Below are 23,638 nucleotides of genomic sequence, written 5' to 3' on the forward strand. Positions count from 1 at the left end.
TTTCAGTTTACAGGAAATAAGAGGCCAGAGGAATAAATCAAAGAGACCATAAGGAAACAATCAGACAATTCCAGAAGGTAGGACATTGGTGTCTGCATGACAACTGGCCTGATTTCTGCAACAAGCCAATGTCAAGAAAAAAGGGGGTTGTGTCTGGAGAGATCATTCTAGATTAATTGAGAATTCAGAGAAAATGCAAGCAAATACAAAGTATGGGCCTTAACTAGATCCTGGTCTGAACGAGCAAGCTACGGGACAACTGGGAAAATTTGAATATGGTTTGGATTTTAGATAATATTATTTTTTTAATTTTGCTAGGTGTAAGAACTGCAGAAAGTGTCCTTATTTTTCAGAGATGCATGTTGAAGAAGTTTGGTGTAAAATGTCCTGATGTCTGTAATTTATTGTAAAATGCTTCCAAAAACTAGTAAGATAAAACAATATGGCAAAATATTAACAATTTAAAAACCTATGTAGTGATTAATATGAACGTTTACTTAACTACTGTTTATTTTCCTATGGGTTTAAAATTTTCCATAATAAAATGTTTCATATATACAAATATAAAAAATATACATCAGGGGCTCCTGGGTGGCTCAGTCGGTTAAACATCTGACTGTTCTCAGCGTAGGTCTTGACTCTCAGGGTTGTGAGTTCAAGCCCTGTGTTGGGCTCCGTAAAGAGCTAGACAGTAAATCTCTTTGGCTTGGCAGCTAGAGCAACAGCTCCACTCGGCCACCATAGCAGGAAGGCATCGCAGACACATAAACCAAGGGATGTGGCCATGTTCCAAAAGGATTTTATTTATCGGCACAAATTTGAATTTCATGTATAATTTTCATGTTTCACAAAATGTTATCCTTGTTTTGGTTTTTTTTTTTTCAACCATTTAAAAATGTAGAAACAGGTGGCAGGCCACATTTGGCCCTGCCTGTAGTTTGTCAATCCCTGGTCTACAGAATCCCAATGGCAGAAATCTTTTCTAGAAGGTAAACTCACAAGACAGGGACCATATGTCTCTCAGTAGGGAGCTGGGCAAATAAGTTACGGCTGCTGTTAAAAAGGATACTGTGGATCTATATAGATGCTCAAGGTACACAGTGAAGCAAAAAATGTTGCAAAATAAGACCTGTAGTAATTTGTTTTCTTTTTTTTTTAATTTTAAAAGATTTTATTTATTTATTTAAGAGAGAGAGTTCGTGCACAATTGGGGGGAGAGGCAAAGGGAGAAGGAGAAGCAGACTCCCTGCTGAACAGGGAGCCTGACACGGGGCTCGATCGTAGGGGCTCGATCCTAGGACCCTGAGATTATGCCCTGAGCCAAAGGCAGACACTTAACCGACTGAGCCACCCAGGACCCCATCTTTTTTTTTTTTTAAATGCTTACCTATCTACTTACGTATTGACTTAATTATCTAACTGCATATGTTTGTACATACCTGTCTATCTCTGTCCATATAGAAAGAAAACAGTGGACAAAGATAGGCTCTGAGCTGGGGCATTAGACAAGGGAAAAAGGCTAATATGGACTTTCACTTAAAGTTTGCTCTCTTCTCCAGTAGGAACCTTTCAAAAGGAGCATTGTATTTTGTAGAAAGAAAAATAAGAAAGAAAGTGTAGCTCTATGAACACCAATACGAGATGTCTACCACAGAGCGGGTGAAAGAAAGCAAGTCATAGGTGGTATATATGAATAATTCATCTTTTGTTAAAAAAACAAAAGAAAGGGATGCATATTTACATGTGTATATGCGTGTGTGCGTGTGTGTGTCCGTATGTGCACAGAAAAGGAGATAGTGAACAACATAAACTATTAATATGGTTACCTCTAAAGACAGAAAGTCTACTGTGTTGTGTGTATGTTACTTTGAGAAAAAGAAACACATTTTAAAGCCCCACTTTCAGGGCACCTGGGTGGCTCAGTCCCTTAAGTGTCTGATTCTTGATTTCAGCTCAGGTCATGAATCCAGGGTCCTGTGTCAGGCTCTGCACTCAGCAGGGAGTCTGCTTCAGATTCTCTCTCTCCCTCTCCCTCTGCTGTTCCCCCACCTTCTCCCTCTCTCTCTCTCTCTCTCTCTCTCTCAAATAAATAAATAAATAAATAAATAAATCTTTAAAATACACAAACAAACAAATAAGTAAAGTCCCACTGCCCCTATCATTTGACTCCCAGGCAAAGTGAGAGGTCTGGCAAGGTATGCCCAGGGGGTTCCCAGCTGGTGAACTCCAGGTGGGCAAAATTAAAGACTTACCGCCCCAGTGAAAAACTCCAGTCCGGTGAACTGGAGGGTGTTCTTCTCAGCCACGGTAAACTGAGGGATTGTGATAAAACTGAAGGTCACAATGAACGAGAAAATGTTGAACTTCAAAAGCCACTTCAGAAAGTTAAAATAGGAGAGGACGCTGGTTCCAAACTTGCCTCCGATGACCTTCAACGTCTTCTGCCATAGGCTGACGGAATCGAGCAGTTCTGATAGGCTGTTCTTAGATCTCCGGTACACCTGGGGTAAGACACCAAGCATGCGGCTTGACATTCCTTCAACAAACACCTACTGAGCAGGTCCCATAAGAGCAAAACCGGCCACTGTGTCTAGAGCATTGTAACATACCAGGTATGTACTCAGCGTGTTTGTAAATGTTATCTCATTTCATCTGCGGGACCACTCTTCAAGGTGAGTGCTATTATTACCTCCCCAGGTTTGCTGTCGAAGGTGACACTCACAACAGCTCAGCTGTCCAAATAACTCAGCAACCTCTTAGTTCTTTGCATGCCCACCTGTTTTGTCTGCATCTAAACTGACCCAATTTCTATGGCTTTCAATGAAAGAGCCCTGAATTTTGGGTTCTCTTCCCCTTGGGTCCCTTTCATTCCCACTCTGCCACCTCCCTGTTTTTACCCTCTTGTTATGCCCATTTTATTGACTGCAATAAAGGCCTCTTACCCGTGAAATGGAGTTTAGACACTGAGCACAGCAGTTGAGCTCAAGCATTCGACGGGACTGCTTACTTTTCTCTTTGTCAACCATTTTCCTGTGGGGAATGGCAGAAGAAAGGGAGAGACACCCATGCTGTAATGATTTCGTTCCCAAAATATTTACTGAGTGCCGATGATGTGCTAGGCACAACCCACATAGTGAGCCAAAAGAGAATGATTTCCCCAGCTCATGGAGCAGACATCTCCCCTAGTTGGGAGAGAAAGACAGTAAACAATAAATAAGAGGTGTACTATGGAAAAGAAAAAGGAAAATAGAGCAGGTAAGGAAATGGGAAATGCTGGAATGGGGACTGTGCTATAATATTCGAGCAAAGCCTTGAAGGAGGGGAGGGGTTAGTTGTATGGATAAGGGATTGTTGCATGCATAGGGAACAGCCAATGGTGGGACCCCAAAGAGGCTGGGATGGCTAAAATGGAATGAACAGGGGGAAGAGAGGTTGAGTGATAGATATTGCAGGGGGAGGGGAAGGGTCCTATAAGTCAGTGGTCCTCAACTTGGGGAGATTTTGCCCCCCAAGGGACATTTGGCAATGTCTGGAAATATTTTTGGTTGTCAAACTCTGGGGGAGAGAGGTTTGCTACGAACATCTAGTGGGTAGAAGGCAAGGATGTGCTAAACCCCCTACAATGAACTGGACAGAACCCCACAACAGAGAATGATCCATCCCCCAATACCGGTCATACTGCGGTTAAAAAATCCTGCTGTAAAGTCTTTGGGGCCCTTATAAGGCCCTTACCCTGTGACAGAGGCAGCCATGCAGAGTTTGAAATGGAAGACTGCTTTCAGAAAGATCCAGCCACAGTTGGATTCTTCACCTTTCCATGAATTCATTGAATCTACCTTGCTCTGGTTCTTTTCTGGTTTTCTTTGTCCAACCCCACATCACCGTCTTCCGAGGGTCAGCTCACATGCCCTCCTGCTTTGCCCAAGCAGCCTGTATCACTCTAGCTAGTCCTGCCACCACTACCTTGATTTGGCCTGATTTCCTTTTTCTCATGTGTAAGTTACTTGTTGACAAATCCATCTCCCCCAGACTTTGTAAGTTATCTTTGCAGCCACAGAATAATTGCATCGTTGAATTATTTATTAGCAATTGTTGCATCCACTCCACTAGTTTCTACCAAGAGTACAAATTGTAAAAGAAAAAGGATGAGGAACAGTAAATATGAAGTCTGACAGCTAAAACAGCCCTCATTCTTAACTCTTGCTCTCTCTCTCTCTTTTTTTTTAAATTCTTTTTTTTTAAAGATTTTATTTATTTATTCGACAGAGATAGAGACAGCCAGCGAGAGAGGGAACACAGGCAGGGGGAGTGGGAGAGGAAGAAGCAGGCTCCTAGCGGAGGAGCCTGATGTGGGGCTCGATCCCATAACGCCGGGATCACGCCGAGCCGAAGGCAGACGCTTAACTGCTGTGCCACCCAGGCGCCCCTCTTTTTTTAAATTCTTGCCCTTAGAAAGCTTCTCCAGACTTTTTTTCTTTTTCTCTTTCCACTAAACTTTGAATTTTAGAGTAATTTGAGATTTACAAAGAAGTTGCAAAAACAGTACAGAAAATTCCTATACACTATTCACTATTTTCTCCTATTAACATCTTACATTTCTTTCTTTTTTTTTTTTTTTTTTTTTTTTAGAGAGGGAATGGGGAGTGGCAGAGGGAGAGGGAGAGGGAGAGAGAGAAACCTTAAGCAGACCATGCTCATTGCGGAGCCCAAAGTGGGGCTCGATCTCATGACCCTCAGACGATGACCTGAGCTGAAATCAAGAGTCGGAGGCCCAGGCTACTGAGCCACCCAGGTACCCCAACACCTTACATTTCCATGGTAGTTGTCAAAACTAAAAAAACCAACATTAGCACATATACAAGTACCTAAACTCCACACTATTCTGATTTCACTCTTTCTTCCACCAATGCCATGTTCTATTCTAGGACCCCATCACCCATTCCATTTAGTTTTTCTGACAGTTTTTTTGACTTCCCTTATATTTGATGTCCTTGGTAATTTTGAGGAGTACAGGTCAGGTATTTTGTAGAATGTCCCTCCATTGGGGTCTGCCTGATTTTTTTCTTTGGTCATACTGGGGTTATTGTCTTTAGGAGTGAGTACCACAGAGGGGATGTGCTCTTCTAACCACTTATCTCTGGGGTTGCTAACCTTGATCACCTGGCCAAGGGAGTGTGGGCTAGACCTCGTCACTGGAAAGTTACTCTCCCTCACTTCCCATGCTCTACCCTTTGAAAGCCCATCACTAAGCACAGCCCACACTCCAGGTAGAGGAGAGAGGAGCATCTATATAGATTATTTGGAATTCTTCTGTAGGAAGATTGTCCCTTCTTTTGCATTTATATATTTCTTATCTTTCTTTTTTAAGATCTATTTATTTATTCAAAAGAGAGAGAAAGAGAGAGCAAGTGCGAGAAGCAGAGGGAGAGGGAGAGAATCTCGAGCAGACTCCACGCTGAGCATGGAGCCTGATGTGGGGCTCAATCTCACAATGCTGAGATCACAACCTGAGCCACAACCAGGAGATGGACCCAACTGACTATACCACCCAGGCGTTCCTCTTCCTTATCTTTCTGAGATGGGGCAAAAGTAGAAGACCGAGATTCATGTGAAATCTGGGGAAGAAAAGCTTTGGGTCCATACTTAAGGTTCCTTTTCTCTTCCATGGTTCTTGGTTGACTCCTGATGGCTTTAATTCTGTCTCTAGATGTCATTGGTATCAGAGATGCGATTAACTTTTGTCCTGTGGAGGAAAATAAATGGAGTTTAATTTTGTTTCCTTTCACAGAATATCAGCATTTAAAAATATGGCACTGAACTTCAATAATTTTTTAAATATATATTTTATTTATTTATTTGAAAGAGAGAGAAAGTGAGTGCACGACTTGGGGGAGGGCAAAGGGAGAAGCAGACTCCCCACTGAGCCAGGAGCAGGACAAGGGGCTCTATCCTAGGACTCTGGGATCATGACCTGAGCTGAAGGCAGACGCTTAACTGACTGAGCCACCCAGGTGCCCCCAAGCATGTTCTTATAAGAACACGAGGAAAGAAGAATAAATATATGGACTCAGTGATTCCCCAAGCCACAAATGAAAACAAGACAACGTGGGTTGGTTTTTTTTTTTTTAAGTAGGCTCCACACATGGCATGGGGCCCAATGCAGGGCTTGAACTCTTAACCCCGAGATCAAGACCTGAGCTGAGATCAAGAGGTGGACACTTAACAGACTGAGCCACTCAGCCGCCCCAACGTGGTGTACTTTTTAACCTCAAAGCCAAAGCAAATGACAATGTTTGCACACAATTCCAATTTGATAGTTTTCTTTTTCCTATGACAAGAAGCATTCAGTGAAGCCACAAGCCCCTGCATCTGGTCAGGCTCCTCCCCTACTTGAATGTCTGAATCACTTTCTCTTGACCCCCACACTCCAGGCCCAGGTACCTTCTTTATATTTCTTGACTGTTGTCATATGCTCTTCTGGCCCCTGGAATAACTCCCCCATCTTCTCCCAATAACTCATATTCACATCTTCACTGAGCATGGCAGATACTGTGGGTCACCTACCCCAGCCATTTCTCCTTTTCAATAGAATCCTAATTTTGTTTAGGAATCTACCCCTTCCTTCCCAAGTCCCTGAGCTTCTGCAGGGTGGGACCCATCTTCAGGCACAGAGGGGGAGCCCCATGAGTCCAAGCTGATCCTTGCAGGTGACTGATTAGGCATGAGCATGCGACAAGATGTTGGCCAATGTTCTGTGACGGGTGATCTGCTGAGGAGTCTCTTGGAAAAGGTTTCTTCCTTTTCAAAAAGTTGAAAACCCCCCACAAAATCTCCAAGAAAAAGACAGATCCTTCTTCCTCTGGATGTTCTTGAGGACACATGTGAAGCCTGGAACTGCAGTCACCATCTTGTAACAGTGAGGAAGCCAGTTGGGGGTTTGAGTGGGGCAACAACAGAGGGAGCGAGCTTGTTCCCTGGTTGAGTTATTGAGCTGAACTCTTTATTTGACCTAGTAGAGGTGAAAAGGAAATTCCCCAAAGAGGGCCACCAAGTCACTCTGCTGAAGACAAGAAATTTGTGTCTCTCCTGAGAGGGAAGGGCAGCTAAAGAGAGAAGAAGAAAGGACAAGGAGGAAGAGGAAAGAATACAGAGATGTGGGGAGACAGTAGCATGAGAGGAGATACCCCAGTCTTCAATAAAGGGGCTAAGCCCGCAAAATGCTTTAGTGTGAATGGATTTCTTTCCCTCCTAGAAATCACTGAGAGAGGCTGTACTTTATGTCTGGAATATGATGGGATGAACAGAAACAGCAGACAAGGAACCAGTGTTTGGTCTCAGAAACAGAAAGGCCGGATGTAGTGTCAGCTAAGACCTGGTTTCATGGCGAGCTTGGCAATAAGGGCCATCGTATGTTGCTGAATCCAGGGTGGGGGAGGAACTGGACCAAAGCGAGACAGCGGTTAAAGCGTCTTGCTGCATTTGAGCCCTGGTTCTGCCAGGTCATTTAACTTACTCATCAAGCAAATGGAAGTGGCAAATGTGCTTACCTCAAAGTGTGGGGAATAAGTCAAACTAAATTCGATGACAAACTAAATTCGATGGCTAAGCAAAAGGAAGTGTTCGGCAGAGTGCAGGGCACAGAAAGTGAGCTTGATCAAGGTAAACTCCTTTCTAGCTGTTAGATGCTCCCAAGGTGACCCCTTCCTGGGTCCGTCACATCCTTAGATCATCTACCAAACTTCAACCTACTTGATGTCTTAAAACTAAATAATCCTGTAGACAACTTGGAAGCGTTCCTTGCTCCCTTTCCTAACTCCTTTCTCCCAGCGTCTCACTACCTTGAATGTTTTCATGTGAAGTACAAGGAGTGTCTATGCCCACACTTCCTGGGCCATGAAGGGTCTGAGAAAATGATCCATTCAAAGATGTTGAAAACCGCAACAATGGCTTGCTCTTTTTGTCATGTGGGCAGCTGAAACTCTGAGAGTCTGTCACATCGATGTCAGAAACGCGTGAGACCATGCCGAAGCTTGAGTTCACCAGCGTCTTTTCTGGAGCAACCCCAGATGGAACATTCTCAACCTCGATGATGATTTCATTCACTTGGTCATCAGACAGCATCTCTTGCCTCCTCCCAGACTTGTTCTCCACCAGAGTAGCCTCCCAAAGACCTCATAGAGTAGTCACACTGGCATTGCTGGGAGCTGCCAGGAAAAGTGATGACAATCACAGAGAGATGCCCCATTCACAGGTTTTTAAAGACCAGGATGAGATTGCCAAGGCCAGCCCTACACAAATCACGACATAACTCCCTACATCTATACCAGAGGGGTCTCTTCATGAAGAGGTGTGTTTTCCTGCAGAGACCTCTGTCTTGGTAGCTAGGTAAGAAACTGGAAACAGAATCCTTCATTAAAGACAACAGGGTTCTAGAAACAGAAGGCAGAGATTCTTCTAAATGACTCATAATCAAAGGGCAAGATCTTCCTTTTCAATTTGGTACCTGTGGCCTAAAATTTATATTTTATATTTACAATTTTACATGCCTATATAAACCCAGATGGGTTTATAGAAAGACAATTATTATCTCCTGACTTCCTTGGGTAGCCAACCTACCACTTGTCTGTACCCCCGTATCCACTCTCCATTTTTCTCATACTGCCAGAAGCTTCCTTTCCTGTGTAGGCACTGGGCTCAGCTAAAATTCTCCTAGCTTCCTTTGTGGCTAACAATGGACCTGTAACCCCATTCTGGTCAGTGAGACATGGAGCTTCCAGGAATGATTTTTAAAAGGTGAAAGTCTGCCTGGTTCCACTTTTTGCCCTTCACCATTTCTCCTTCTTCCTCACCAGAGGCTGTCATTTTGAAAACAAGAGGACACACATTCAGCTGCGAAGGATGATGGAGAAAGAAGCTACGAAGGAGCTCAGTTCTGACAGCATCCTGTGCAGAGCTGCCATACAAACTATGAAGCCCCTCCCACCACACATCTCAGTACGTGAGAAAAATAAATCCCTTTATTGTGAAGCCATGCTATTTCAGTGCCAGAACCTGAACACAATTCCTACCCAACAGACCTGATTTAGAAATCACCTCGGCCGTGTCATTTATTTAATAGTTGGGGAAACTGAGGTGCACAAAAATAAATTGACCTCCACTCTCATCACACTCTCATTAAACGGCAGGATTGGCCAGGACTTTCCTCCTCCTCCCCATCAATGATAATTAACGGTAACAATACCTGCCATTACTACAGGCCGAGTACTTTAGAGTATATAATTTAATTTTCATAATCACCCTATATATTATGTGTAACAATGAACCCTATTTTATAGCTAAGAAAACTGAGGCCCCAAAAGATTATTTGCCTCAAGTCACAAAGCCAGCAAGCAGCAGAGCTGAGAGTCAAACCCAGGTCCATCTGGACCCAAAGCAGGGCCTCTTAATCACTTCACCCTGGCCCCTTCCCTTCCCGTAATGAGATGCTGATGTATCTTTTATTCGTTCATAAATAAATGAATATTTATGAGTACCTACCATGTGCCAGGGGCTTCATGGGTGCATAGCGTAACCCATCAAAGTGACATCTTATCAGGAGGCTGTCCACCAACTAATTCTACATGGTTTGAGAATCCAAACCAATGCAAAGCAAAATGGTGAAGAAACCAGATTCACCTTTGGGTTCTCTACTTCTTTAATTCTCTCTGCCTTCTGGGACTCTCCCTTCACCAGAGGCCCCAACCTCAGGCTGGCTAGATCGAGCAGTCCAATGAACTTAAAAGCCATTTCCTTTCCTCAGTAGTTAAAGCCATTTTCTCCTCTAGTGGGAACCGAATGGAGAGTGTGATCATTTATACCTTCATGGTTTTCCCTCCCAAGTAGCAATACCCAACCCTGTAGAAGATAAACCTCTCCTTGAGAAGGCTCTTAAAGAACGAGGCTAGGAGTGCCTGGGTGACTCAGTCAGTTTAACCTCCAACTCTGGATTTTAGCTCAGCTCATGATCTCAGGGTCGTGGGATCAAAGCCCACGTTGGGCTCTGTGCTCAGTGCGGAGTCTGCTTGAGATTCTCTTTCTCTCCCTCTGCCCCTCCTCCTGCTCTCTCTCTCTCAAATAAATAAATAAAGCTTGAAAAAAAAAAAAAAAAAGAATGAGGCTAAAGGCTGTCATATCGGCTAGAGTGCCAGAAGGTGAGACATGGTTTTAGGTCATGAGGCCCCTTGATTTGCATTACTGTATAGAGGATCCCATCAGCTGGTTTACTCCTTGTTGTTCACAGATTTGCCTCCCAGTTTCAGCATCCCCTGGCCTCTCTCCTCTTTTGCTTCCCTTTCATCTCTCAGTCTCTGCCTCTGATCATACCTTCGTCACCACACACAGTGATCCTTACAGAGCTTCCTAATTTCACAGCATTCTTTCTCCAGTCCAACCGCTCCTACACTCCAGCATAATAATTCTAAATTATTCAGAAAAATTTTGATCAATGCAGACTCAGAGGCTCTTGTTCCTTAACTCATTCATAAATCAATTCAACAAATATCTCTGAGCATCTACTATGTGCCAAGCTCTGTACTAGGTCCTGCAAGGTAATTCTACTTTCAATTCTTCGCTTCCCCCCTGTCCTTCCAGCCACACGAGCCTGTACATTTCACCTTGGGCCCACGTGAGTTGGGTTTCTGTCACATGAAATCAGAAGAGTCCTGATGAAGACACTTTGATGTCTAGGAGAGAAAAAACTGAAAAAACTCTGCCTATCTAAAGATAACCCCCGTTACGGTAAATTAAGCAAGTACTGTATCAGTTACCACAACGGAGGCCAAAAGGAAATAGTGTTATCTGTATTGCCTTGAACGTGTTCCTCTCTAAGGTTGATTTTTTTGTATAGCACCCATTTAAGCCTTACCTTGGGGTGACTTGTGCCAGTCGTATCCAGACAATGGTGGGTTTCCATAAACTGGGTGGGGGCTACTTTCACCCACATAAGCAGGATTCACTAGAATGAAGAGGCAGGAGACATCACCAATTAATCCCACCATACTAGATATTCCTGAACACATAATGGTCAGTAAGACCTCAACCTTGACCTTCAGGTCCTAACAGACTAATGATTTAGTGCTTGGGTAGAAAACAAGATATAAATATGGAAACCATGCTATTCAGTACAAACAGCTTCAATCAATGGTTTTCATATAAGTATAAGCCACGGTTAAAAATAATTGTTACAAGGGAATATTACTCGGCCATAAAAAGAATGAAATCTTGCCATTTGCAACAACATGGATGGAGTTGGAGGATATATTGCTAAGCAAAATAAGTCAATCAGAGAAAGATAAATACCATATGATCTCACTCATATGTGGAATTTAAGAAACAAAACAAATGAGCAAAGGAAAATAAGAGAGAGAGACAAACTAAGAAACAGACTCTTGACTATAGAGAACACATTGATGGTTACCAGAGGGGAGGTGGGTGGAGGATAGGTGAAATAGGCAATGGGAATTAAGAGTACATTTACCACAATGAGCACTGAGTAATGCATGGAATTGCTGAATCACTATATTGTACACCTGAAACTAATATAACACTGTATGTTAATTCTACTGGAATTAAAATTTAAACCTTGGGGGCGCCTGGGTGGCACAGCAGTCAAGCGCCTGCCTTCGGCTCAGGGCGTGATCCCGGCGTTATGGGATCGAGCCCCACATCAGGCTCCTCTGCTGGGAGCCTGCTCTTGCTCTCCCACTCCCCCTGCTTGTGTTCCCTCTCTCGCTGGCTATCTCTATCTCTGTCAAATAAATAAATAAAATCTTTTAAAAAAAAATGTAAACCTTGATAAAAATTTAAAAATTATTACACTAAGACCCAGGACATACCTACACATAAATAACTGAAAAGTGAGTTTCACTAAACAATAGTTTGCTTGACTACATAAAAGGCTCTCCAATATATTCTTATTCTATTCCATTTCTTTTTTCTTTTCTTTTTTTTTTTTTTAGGTACGCTCCATACCCAGCAGCTCAATACAGGACTTGAACTCACGACCCTGAGATCAAGACCTGAGCTGAAATCAAGAGTCGGACACTTAACCGACTAAGCCACCCAAGCGCCCCCTATTCCATTCTTTTCTATCGCATTTTTCAGAACTAATTTCACAACTTGTTCATGGACTACAACTCGAGTTTGAAAAATACTTGTCTAGGGGGTTGAGAAAAATAGGCAGAGCAGAGGACGTTTAGGGCACTGAAACTGTTCTGTATGATACCATAAGGGTGATACATGTTATTACACCTTTGTTCAAACTCAGAGAATTTCTAGCACCAAGAGTGAATTCTGATGTAAACTATGGACTCGAGATGATAACGATGTGTCGGTGTAGGTCCATCGATTGTAAGACATACATCATTCCGGTGCCAGATGTTGATAATGGGAGAGTCTTTGCTATGTGGGGAAAGGAGTTATGTGGGAAATCTCTGTACCTTCCCCTCCCTCAATTTTACTGTGAACCTTAAACTGTTCTGAAAAAAAATTAAGACAAAAGAAAATGAAACAAACAAAAAGCTTGTCTAGATGATCACAGAAGTTTCTTCTACTTCTAACATATTATGAGAATGCATGAATAAATCTGAAATATGGCACGATTTTCTTAGGGACAGAGTCTACGCTCAGCATCTACATGACAGTGTCATGAATAGTGTATTTTTATTCAACCCACAGTAAACATTAAAACCTAAACTCCTCAACAGAGAAAATAGAACCCATTTTCATGTGAACAATGCACAAAATTACATTGCAGGAAGTTTTGAACTTCTTGCTGGGGATCTGTTCCCAGCTCTGTTACTGGCTGATGCCCTCCGGCATGTTACCTAAACTCTCTGAGCTACGATATTGTAGTCTCTAAAACAGGAATAATGATGGGACCTTCACATAGCATTGTTGAGGGAATCGCATCAGTTAACACATGCAAAGTGCTGAAGGTAATCCTGGAACATAGTAAACTATTGATATGTACTAACTATTGTGGGAGATCAACAGTTATTCAGCATTTATCACACCACCATTCCCTGGACACCTTTACTGAGGTTGGGCTTGGTCATGTGACTTTTATCAATGGAATATGGCAGAAGTGACAGTATGCCAGGTCCATGCCAAAACCTTAGAGGCATTGTGTGGTTTTGCTTGCCACTTTGAGCACTTCTGGCTTATGCCATGGAACAACAATGCCCCCAGGTGGCTCGCTGGTTCAAGAAGAAGGACACTAGGCTCTAGACACAGAACCCATGACCAGGAGTCAAGCTCTGCCATACCCAGCCTAGTTCAAACTCCAAGCAAACCTGTGGGTGAGAAATAAATGCTTCATTATTGCACAACACTGGGTTTTTGCATCTGTTTGTTATGCAGCATTACTGTGGCAATAGCTAACTGATACATCCCTTACCAATGTTGTTGCTATTAATTCATTTAGCACTGCTTAAGCACCTACTGGGGCCAGGCACTGTGACACTAGGAAAATCACCTAGAGCTTTAGAGAATACATGGATGAAGATGGGTTCTTAAGGAGAACATTGTCTATAACGATGGCATAGTACTGGACAAGTGATTGCCAAGGGCTACAACCCTGGTCCTACAAAGGAGTTCAGAAAAAAGAAGTCACACTTGACTACTTTTTTTTTTTTTTTTTAAGCATAAGTAGTCAGGGGCGCCTGGGTGGCTCAATTGGTTAAGCGTCTGCTTTTGGCTCAGGTAGTGATCCCAGGGTCCTGCTATTGAGCCCCAAGTCAGGCTCCCTGCTCAGCAGGGAGTCTGCTTCTCCCTCTCCCTCTGCTCCTCCCCACCACTCATGTTCTCTCTTGCACACTCTGCTCGCTCTCTCAAATAAATAAATAAATCTTCTTTAAAAAAAATAAATAAAGCATAAGTGGTCAGGAATATTTTTGCATTTGCCCTGATCCTACCCAGCAGCAAAACAGGATAAGTATGAGTCAGGCTTTGGGTCAGACAAACTGGCTCTTTCAATTTAACAATGAGGTGATCTTGGGCACTGCGCCTCTGAGCCTCAGTTTTCCCATCTATAAATAGGGAGAACAGTAGTGGCTCAGTGAAAGGTGGTTGTTCAGATTTAAACAAGGCAATAAAAGTTAAGATCTTGGCAGAGTTTCCAGGGCATAGGAAACATTCAAAATCTGCTTGGCATTATTAGCTCCACTTGCATTGGGATAAGGCTGTGTTTCTCAATCTTTTCTATTGGCCCCCTAAGGAGTCTTTTTAGATATTTCTTCCCTATTACCCTCCCCCATGAAATTTTAATATTACAGAGATACTGTGTATCTACTTATATATGTGTATTGGTGCTTTATATATAAAAAGAGGAAGAGTTTTCTGGCCTTTGAAGAATAAATTTTACTGGGGCGCCAGGTGGCTCAGTTGTTTAAGCATCCAACTCTTGGCTTCGGCTCAAGTTATGATCTGTGGGTCCTGGGATCAAGCGGTATGTCAGGCTCTGTGCTCAAGAGGGAGTCTGTTTGAGAGTCTCTCCCTCCCCCCTCTGCCCATGCCCCCCACTTGTGAGTGCACACTCCCTATCTCTCTCTCTCTCTCAAATAAATAAATCTTTATTTTTTTTAAGATTTTATTTATTTATTTTTCAGAGAGAGAGAGAGAGAGAGCACAAGCAGGGGGAGTGGCAGGCAGAGCGAGAAGCAGGCTTCCTGCTGAGCAAGGAGCCCAGTGCTGGACTCAATCCCAGGACCCTGGGATCATCACCTGAGCCGAAGGCAGACACTTAACTGACTGAGCCACTCAGGTGTCCCTAAATATATCTTTAAAAAAAAAAGAATAAATTTCACCCCCTTGGGATTTATATTGCCCCCCCCCATTGAGAATGCATGACATAAAGGTTTGGAACAGCCCCAACAAACATTTTCTATGCAAACATGTACTAGTCTTTGTTTTTCATCAGTGCATGACAATGCATCCCATCCCCTCCTCTCCACCTGCTTCAAACTCTTCCCCATTGATCCTCTCAGGCATAAGGAATCCTCCAATTGCATCAACTAGCACTTGGGTCCCTCATTCTGTTCTTGGTTGAACACTCCTCTTTTCTGGCCCCACAGGCTCTAAATTTCTATAATATTGACTCTCGTGTAATGAACTGGCTCCTTTTACTAGATAGCAAGTCCCTATTCCCTCCTGGAGGATAAGAACTTTGGAATTTCCTTTGCCTCCCAGAGCTAAACCTGTACACACAGCAGATTCTCAGGACAACATCATTGTTCACATATGAATAGTCTGCTTGCTCATTTTTTTGTTTTTGTTTTTGTTTTTAGTCTTGACATGCTGGTGTCACCCACCCTTATGCTTTAAATAACTTGAGGACAGAGTTGCCTCTTACTCCCTTTGCCCCCCAGTAGGTTCTGAATACCCACGTGCTGACTGAACAGCACAGTCTGAATCTAGCCCACAAGTGATTTTGTTTACCCAGTTCAGTGCTTTATTTTTTTTTCTTTGCTTTGGAGCATGTAAAAATCAGGAGGTTTCACTAAACACCCAGATTTCTTGCTTCTTTAGAAAAATCTGAGGATTTGGCCATAGTGGGCCCACATTTCCCCATAACCCCAATGGGCCAAATCTACATATCAGTCACCTCACGTAGGCACAGGGTGTGCACACTCTCATTTTGGATAATCCCTAACCAGGCTGCTTTGACAAGTGATGATACTGCTTGTCTTTTCTAGACCCTCAATATTCAACCTTTGTAAGGTGGGTGTTTGAACAGGGAGGGATTGACCAATTCTTCTCCTCCTGGGACTTTTAATAATTGCTCCCCTAAGCCCACTGATTTGACTTTCTTCCCAGGATATGATCTTCATCTTACAAATGCTTACCATAGCCATAGCCAGGAGCCCCTGGCACAGAGTTGCCATACGGATTTGCCATCTCCAGGGCTTTCATTGCAATACTTTCAGGGTAATCTTCATTCTCTCTCCCATGGATGCCCAAGGGGCCATCACCCTTATGACGAAATGAGGGCCGGATTGAAGATGTTCTCCTGAGCACCCTGAAATCCCAAAATGATGGTTCAGTATTCACCCAGTAGCATAGTAAGGATAGTCATCCATTCATCATCCATCCATCCATGCATCCATTCATTCATTCCACAAATGCTGACTGAATGCCAACCATGTGTTAGGCAAGGTCTAGCGGGTGAGAACACAAAGATAAAAACATGGGGTGTCTACCCTCAAGGAACTTTCAGTCCAATCTGGTAGAACTTCTGAGACACAGCTAAGCAATTACAATACAAGTAGTAACTGGTGAGTGCCAGAAGACAAGCCCAAGGAGCTCAGAGGAAAGAGAAAAGAATTCTGCCTGGCAGTTTGGAGGGAAATCTACATGGAAAAGAAACATTGCAGGTGGGATTGGAAGGATAAATTCATACATAAAGAGTTAGGAGGAGGGCATTCCAATGATGAAGAACAGCATAAATAAAGGTGTGAGACCATAAATAAAAGTGCTGAGTATATAAAGGGAATACTTTAAAAATCAATTAACCTGGAGCAATGGTCTCAATTTTAGGTACATTCCAATTCCCAGTCCCTGCCCCAGACAATGACATCAGAAGCTCTGAAAGTTGGGTCCAGGCACCTGTATTATTTTTAAAGTTCCCCAGGTAATCAGGTGATTCTAAGATTCAGTAGGGAGGGGACAGGGGAGGTGGGAGATGGGAGGAAGTCAGTCAGGCAGGTCTTTGGAAGACCTTTACATTAGACCAGTGCATCCCCCTTAAATGTTATCATAAGCAAAGCAGTGTGGCCTTTCTTGCAAAGGTTATGGAGAACCATGGAAGATCAGAAACAAAGGAGTGAGAGAATCAAAGGTATATTTTGAAATGATGAATCAGGCAGTGGGGGAATAAGACCAAGGAGGCCATTTTGATCTGGTTCTGTTAATCTTCATATTTAGGTTCTGAAGACCTTTGACCCTACTGCACACCCAAATCTTAAATCCTTATTCCTCAAGATAAATACAAGCCATTAGCTTTTGTTGAATTTACAAATATTACTAGTAGAACTAGTACATGCTAAATGAGACTCATATTGGTTAAATTTTCACAGGGTAAAATTTGTTACGGATTAAAAGTAACCTGACTAAAGAATCACGTCTTGTTGGCAACAGGAACATTGAAAACTTAACCCAGAAAAAAAACAGATTTGGTAGAACGAAGTCATCCAAACTAACACTGTCAATGTCCAGTACTGTACTTAGTAAAATTTGTCAATGACTAAAAATTGCTGGAATATTAAAAAGATTTTTGACAAAATTTAGTTCTACAAAATCTGAACTAGGAAACATTGGACTTAGTTTTTTAGAATGAACTTAAAGGAATACCAACAATGGGGGAAACTATGATTGATAAAATATGATGAATACAACAATGTAAAAGATCAATAAACTAAATCTGCCATAAACAGGAAAAGTGACCAATTCTGATGACAATAATTATAGTAAAATAAAAATGAAAGTGGAAAAAATCAGGAGTGGTCCAACTACCTTGAATTTTAAAAAAGCAATTGAGGAATTAAATTGAGTTCACGGAATTAGATCTTCAAAAGATTTTCTTGGTTAAAAACACATCCCTGTGGATATAATTCTGGTTAAAAGGTTTGGGTTCATAACTATCAAGTCTTAACCCTAACTTTATTGGCAAAGTAGTAGGGTCAAAACAGTGGGAATCTAAATGTCTTGTAGGGATTATAGGAAGAGGTAGGAGACTGGGGAAGGTGCTATCCAAGCAAGAGGTGATGAAAGATTATGTCCAGGTAACGGCTTGAGAGCTCAGGATGAACGTCCGTGGCCCAGGTGAGGTCTACAGGTAGGTATGAAAGTTTCCTACAACTTCAGGTCACAAAAACCATCTAATGTGTCCCTAACCCAAACAACACCAACCAGGTTCCATTGGCTTGATGATCTAGCATTCAGCCCCCACTTACTCTCTGGTTATTTCTGAAGTCTCAGAAGAGCCATAATCATGACCATCCTCAGCAACGGGGTAATCAGGATTCCCCCAAAAGGCTGGAGAGTTTTGATGGTCCTCAGCATTGGGATAGTCTGGTTCCGCAGAAAAGATTGGAGAGTTAGGTTGGTTCTCAGCTCCTGGATAATCAGGCTCTCCCAGAGTGTCTATGTATGGATTGATTCTGGAACCAGCATATTCTGGATTCCTTCTGGAACCGGGATGGTTGGAATGTGCTCTGAAGCCAGAATGGTTAGAGTTTCCCTGAGCTCCAGGGTAGTCTGGTTCTCCCAAAGAGTCAAGATAATCAGGATCTGTTCTGAAGCCTGCATAGTTTCCACTGCTTCTGGAACCAGCAAAGTCAGAATTCTGTTGGGATTCAGAGTAGTCTGGCTCTCTGGATGAGCCTGGATGGTATGGTTTGCTCCAAGATCCAACATAATCTGGCTCTGCCAAAGATGTGGGATAATCTGAACTTCTTCTGGAGCCAGCAGAGAATGGATTGCTTCTGGTGCCAGACTGGCCTGGATTACTCTGAGATCCAGGATAATCTGGTTCTGCTAGAGACCCGGGATAGTCTCGACTTGTTCTGTAGTCTGCAGAGTATGGGTTGCTCCTGGTGCTAGGGTAGGCTGAGTTGTTCAGGGCATCTGGAGAATCTGGATAATCCTGAGTTTTCAAATGCCCCCAGGTACGGTTCCGAGATCCTGAATAGTCGGGGTAGTCTGGATCTTCCTCATACCCCTTATTGCTGTAGTAGGCAGACATGCTGGCACAAATTCTTCACCTGGAGTGTTAAAATGTTCCTGCATTTGAGTTACTCAGGGATCTTTTTTTTTTTAATCTGAAAAACAAAAAGAAGGAAAAGTTCAGATTTTTTTTCTTCCCTGCTGAGATTGCTGGTTATCTTCCACTATCTATTCTCCTTTCTTTCACAGTTAGGTACACAGCTGCTCAGAATCAGGACTATGTTTCCCAGTCTCCTGTGCACCAAGATGTGACCAGGACAGTGGACAATGGGACGTGAGCAGAATCAATAAATATAACTCCCAGGTTTGTGCTATTTAAGGCAAGGGGCATTTCTCCCTTTCTCGGTCTTCTTACCTACCTCCTGTGGGGTGGAATGTGGAAATGATGGCGTGCCATCTTGGGCCACGGACACAAAGGCGGCACCCACCCTAGGGATCACAGCACAACAGATGGAAGACATCTGGGTTGCTGATGACATCACAGATCAGTACCAGCGTATCAGCTTGGGCTTTTATATAAAAAAAAATAAAACTTTACCTTGCATAAAACACTGTTTTGGGGGGTCTCTGATACATGTGGCCAAACTTAGATCCTAACCACTACATTCCTTGGGTTGTGGAGCAAGCAGAACAAGAAACCAAAAGACTGGAAGAAACAAGGACTTTTTGAGCACTTTGAATGCACTTGTGTTTGTAGGATTGATCAAAGCATAAATTAGTATGAGTGCACAAAGGAAGAACGGTTAATGGTAACTAGAGGAAATGGGTGGGTAAGAAGACAATTGCTACCATCCCTTCCAGTCTGAAAATATGATTTTGTGAGTTCTCTGAGCTCTAATCTATAGACATGGTATACTTTCCAAATCAGAAAAAATGAGATTTTAATTTCTAAGTGTGCTAGATATCTGTTGCTTTTACTATTACTCATTTCCCCTTCTTTTGGCGTCAATGCCCTGATTTTCATCTGGGCATCTGCCCCTCCCCATTCCTGACTCCAAGGACAGTCACATGACCCAAGCCTAGCCAATCAGTATCCACCATGCCCCTGGCCACAGGGTTTGGTTCAGGAATGGGCACATAACCCAGATTGGTCCTCTAGGACCGGATTAACTGGGAAAGACGCACTCTTATGTCACTAGGTTGCCATGGTGATGGAATGTGAGCCTGGAACTGCTGGTATAGTGTCCATAGAAACAGAGAAGAAAATAATTAGGGGAGAAAATGTAAAGGAAAAAATCAACAGGATTTGTGGACTGACTAGATATGGGAAGAGTGAAAGGTAAGGAAATCAAAACACAAAAATAACTCCAGAGTTTCAAGCCAGCGTGATTAGATAAAGTGTTGATGTCATTGAAAGCAGGAAGTAGACCATTTTTAAAGTTCAGCCAATGTTGACAAGTTTATCTCTACGCAAACGAAAAGGGTTAGACTCTTTGTTGAGTAATCAGAGCTGAAGAATTAACTTTCTGCCATTAACTGTAGTTTAGAATGCTCATTTGCCAACTCAACTCCAAATTCCTCAGCATAGTGGAAGTCAATTGTTTATTATTTTGTCCCTGCCCAGCATCCATTTCTCTCTTTTGTGATAACACTTTTCTTTGAATAATACCTCTTCCACCTCTCAGTCCACATGGGCCACATGTGGACATAAAACCCAGGTAGAATTCTTTTCTTTCTGGCCACAGTGATTGGGTCAGGGTACATACATAACCCAGTCAGAGCCAGTGACATTCAACTATGGGAGTTTTGTCAGAAATGTTGGGAAGAGAGAAGCTCTCTCTTGTGGCTGGACTTGATGTTAGGAAGTTATAAGACTAAGCTGCCAGCGGTCACCAGTGGAGGAGGCCTGTCTGAGAGTGATGTCAACAGGGAAGAGATAAGTGCCAAGAGATAAACCGAAAGATCAAATACTGGTGACAGGGTTCAAGCACCTGAATCCAGCCATGCCTGAAGACAGCTGACCACTGGACACCTGAATCATTACATTCCCTTTAGACTTAGGTTAAAATTGGATTTCTGTCATTAGCAAATGAAAGAGAAGAATTCTGACGGATATGTCCAGTTTTGCAAACAGAAACATCTACACGCACACACACATGCAAACATCTACACAAACTGTGTCACGAAGACTAAATACTATGTGATAGTGCAAATTATTTGCTTCTATTTAAGACTACAAGTTAATATATTTATGATCTAGGATTTCCGTGACCTACAAAAACCCCAGCCATCACATCTAAAAAGTTAACTGATGCCTTCTAAATTCAAGAAAGTGAAACCTGGTATAACAATACCAACCTAAGAGAAATGAGTATGTCCACCAAAAGGCAATAAGAGCATTCACAGCAGGTTTTTTTCCATAATTGCCAGAAATTGGAAACACCCAAATGTCCTTCAATGGCAGAAGTCAATGAACTGTAGCATATTCATACAATGAAATACTACACAGAAGTAACAAAGACTGACCATCTGCTGGATGCAATGACATGGATACAGCTCACAAATGTAACAATGATTGATAGAGTCAGACACAAAAGTGTACAGACTGAATAACATTTACCCAAAGTTTAAGATCAGGCAAACTAGCAAATGGTGTTAGAAGTCAGAATAGTGATTACCTTGGGGAAGGGAGGAGATGGGAAATGACATGAGGGGGCCTCTGGGTGCTAGAATGTTCCATATCTTGATCTGGGTGATGGTTACATGGGGTGTGTGTGTGTGTGTGTGTGTGTGTGTGAAAATTCATCAAATACACTTAAGAACTGTGCACATCTCTGTAAATATATTTGTCCTTAATTTTAAAAAGAAAAGGAAGATGAAAAAGACCTAAACCAGAAGCCATAACATAAAACCCTCTTATTTCCCCCAAGGGGCTATGGAAAAAAAAAAAAAAAGAATGGTTCTGGCTCACAAACATTTCCAATTTTCTTATATGTATATCACAGAAAATCTAAATTAATGAAAGCAAAAGCTTTCAAGTAAGGATAGGACATGTTATGTGAATCGAATCATCTGTCTATGTGCTACTGTAAAATGAAAGCCCTTGGCATCAGGTATAATTGGATTTAGTTTCCATCTGCTGGCTGTGGGGACCTGGGCAAGCCACTTAACCTCTCTGAGTCTGTTTCCTGGCCCATCCAATCCTGACAATAAATCTCAGAAGGCTGTTGTAAAGAATGAACGAGATAAGGCACAGAAAGTAGTTGGCACCAAGGAAGCATTCACTGAAAAGAAGCTATTATTTACCATTATTTGTATTTATGTGTAACATAAACCCTGGCAAGTTCCAAAAGAGAAAGAAGTTGGTGGATAATAAAAGTTCTGCACTCAACCAGGACACCATTAAAAAACAGACAGTGTTTCTGGAATGCCTGGGTGGCTCAGTCAGTTAGGCGTCTGCCTTCAGCTCAGGTCATGATCCCAGGGTCCTGGGACTGAGTCCCGCATGGGGCTCCCTGCTCAGTGAGCAGCCTGTTTCTCCCTCTGCCTGCCTCTCTCCCTCCCCCTCTCTCTCTGACAAAAAGATAAGTAAAATCTTTTAAAAAATAAATAATAAAAAATATAAAATATTTAATAATATTATTATGGGGGGGAGCAATTCTGCATAATTCCTAGGTTGACGTAACGCGTCTACCCGAGAATTAAAGTTTGCTGTGAGCTTCTCATTAGTCCAGACTGAAAGGGAATCATGAAAGGCTATCTAATACTCACTACTTGTGAAAAAGGAAGTATACCAGTTCTTCAAAAGGGCCACACGTCTTCCCAGGGTGAGGGATCGGATAACCACACAATAAAGCCAGGGTTCAGGGTCACCAGCAAAAAGCTCCGAAGCTCTACCAAATTCAGACCAAGCTGCAGGGGTAGAGCAGGGAGGAGACACAAGTCCCCTTCAGGTCACTATGAGATCAGCAGCCCCCTCACAGAAAGGCAGAGGCATATGGCTATTTCCAGCCAATGGCTTGTGAACTTAAGTGACGATGTCACTTCCAAGCCAAAGCATTTAGAAACCCAAACACAACCTTCTAGCTCCATTTTTCTTCCTGCAATGGCAGCAAATGTTATTTCAGACAGGGACCCATTCATCAGCCTGGGTACAGTTCTCTGTTTCACTGATATCATCTGACAGGAGCTTATATACTCCACATCTTTATCACAGCCCAGACACAAATGGTGCTCTAACCACTACCACCCCTATTGGGACAAATTCCTAAACAAAGAGCTAAGCCCACAGAAAAGGACTGGAAAAGAGGAGGGAGGAGGAAATAAGCACAAGGAAATAGTCTTGTACTGATTGTCAATGAAGTGGGAGTGATCTTCCGAGAACCCTACCCATAGTTTCCTAGTAACTCTTTTAGGGAAACAAATGTCTTGCCCTTTCAAAAGAATACTTTTGCTTTGTGCCTTGGAAAAGCACAAGGAAGATACTATATATATATATTTTTTCCCCCTCCCAATAGTATTGCTCTACTAACTTCCCAATAAGGGCTATTGAGCTATCTATTCTGAGTTCTGCTTTTGACATCCCATTGACATCCATCTCATCCTTGACATCCCATTTAGGGTTTCCCACTTCACAGTTTCAATGGTTTTCAATCACATTCCCATGCAATTATATGCTCATTGTAGACTCCCTGTTTGATATTGCAAGGCTCCTGGTTTGAATGAGTGATCATAACAATCCTGCATTTGTCATTCAGCTAGTCCAGGAATGTTCAGGGGGTGAATTATATCCTACAGTCTTGACGAGGTCTCATTCAGCTACTTCTCTAGATGTCAGCTGCCTCTTAGCCTTCCCAGACTTAAGACAACATAAGCCAAGGCAAGCCACCCATAAGCTCAGTTCTACAGCCACCAAAGTGGCCTCACAAATCATAGGGAC

General features: G+C 42.6%; 1 protein-coding gene across 1 annotated transcript in view; it reads right to left on the reverse strand.

The window, feature by feature from the left end:
- TMC5 (transmembrane channel like 5) overlaps nucleotides 1-23,638 on the reverse strand; it is a 75,560-nt gene that overhangs the window by 25,504 nt on the left and 26,418 nt on the right. The window contains exons 3-8 of the mRNA XM_045770914.2: nucleotides 17,988-18,854; nucleotides 15,882-16,054; nucleotides 10,904-10,993; nucleotides 5,644-5,743; nucleotides 2,943-3,030; nucleotides 2,253-2,501 (exon numbers count right to left, since the gene is read on the reverse strand). Of these exons, the coding sequence (XP_045626870.2) occupies nucleotides 2,253-2,501; nucleotides 2,943-3,030; nucleotides 5,644-5,743; nucleotides 10,904-10,993; nucleotides 15,882-16,054; nucleotides 17,988-18,778 (1,491 nt within the window). The 5' untranslated portion in view covers nucleotides 18,779-18,854. The remainder of the gene's footprint in view (nucleotides 1-2,252; nucleotides 2,502-2,942; nucleotides 3,031-5,643; nucleotides 5,744-10,903; nucleotides 10,994-15,881; nucleotides 16,055-17,987; nucleotides 18,855-23,638) is intronic.

The sequence above is a fragment of the Ursus americanus genome, chromosome 2 (genome assembly GCF_024610735.1).
Source record: "Ursus americanus isolate L20-20 chromosome 2, mUrsAme1.1.p, whole genome shotgun sequence".
Taxonomy (NCBI): Eukaryota; Metazoa; Chordata; class Mammalia; order Carnivora; family Ursidae; genus Ursus; species Ursus americanus.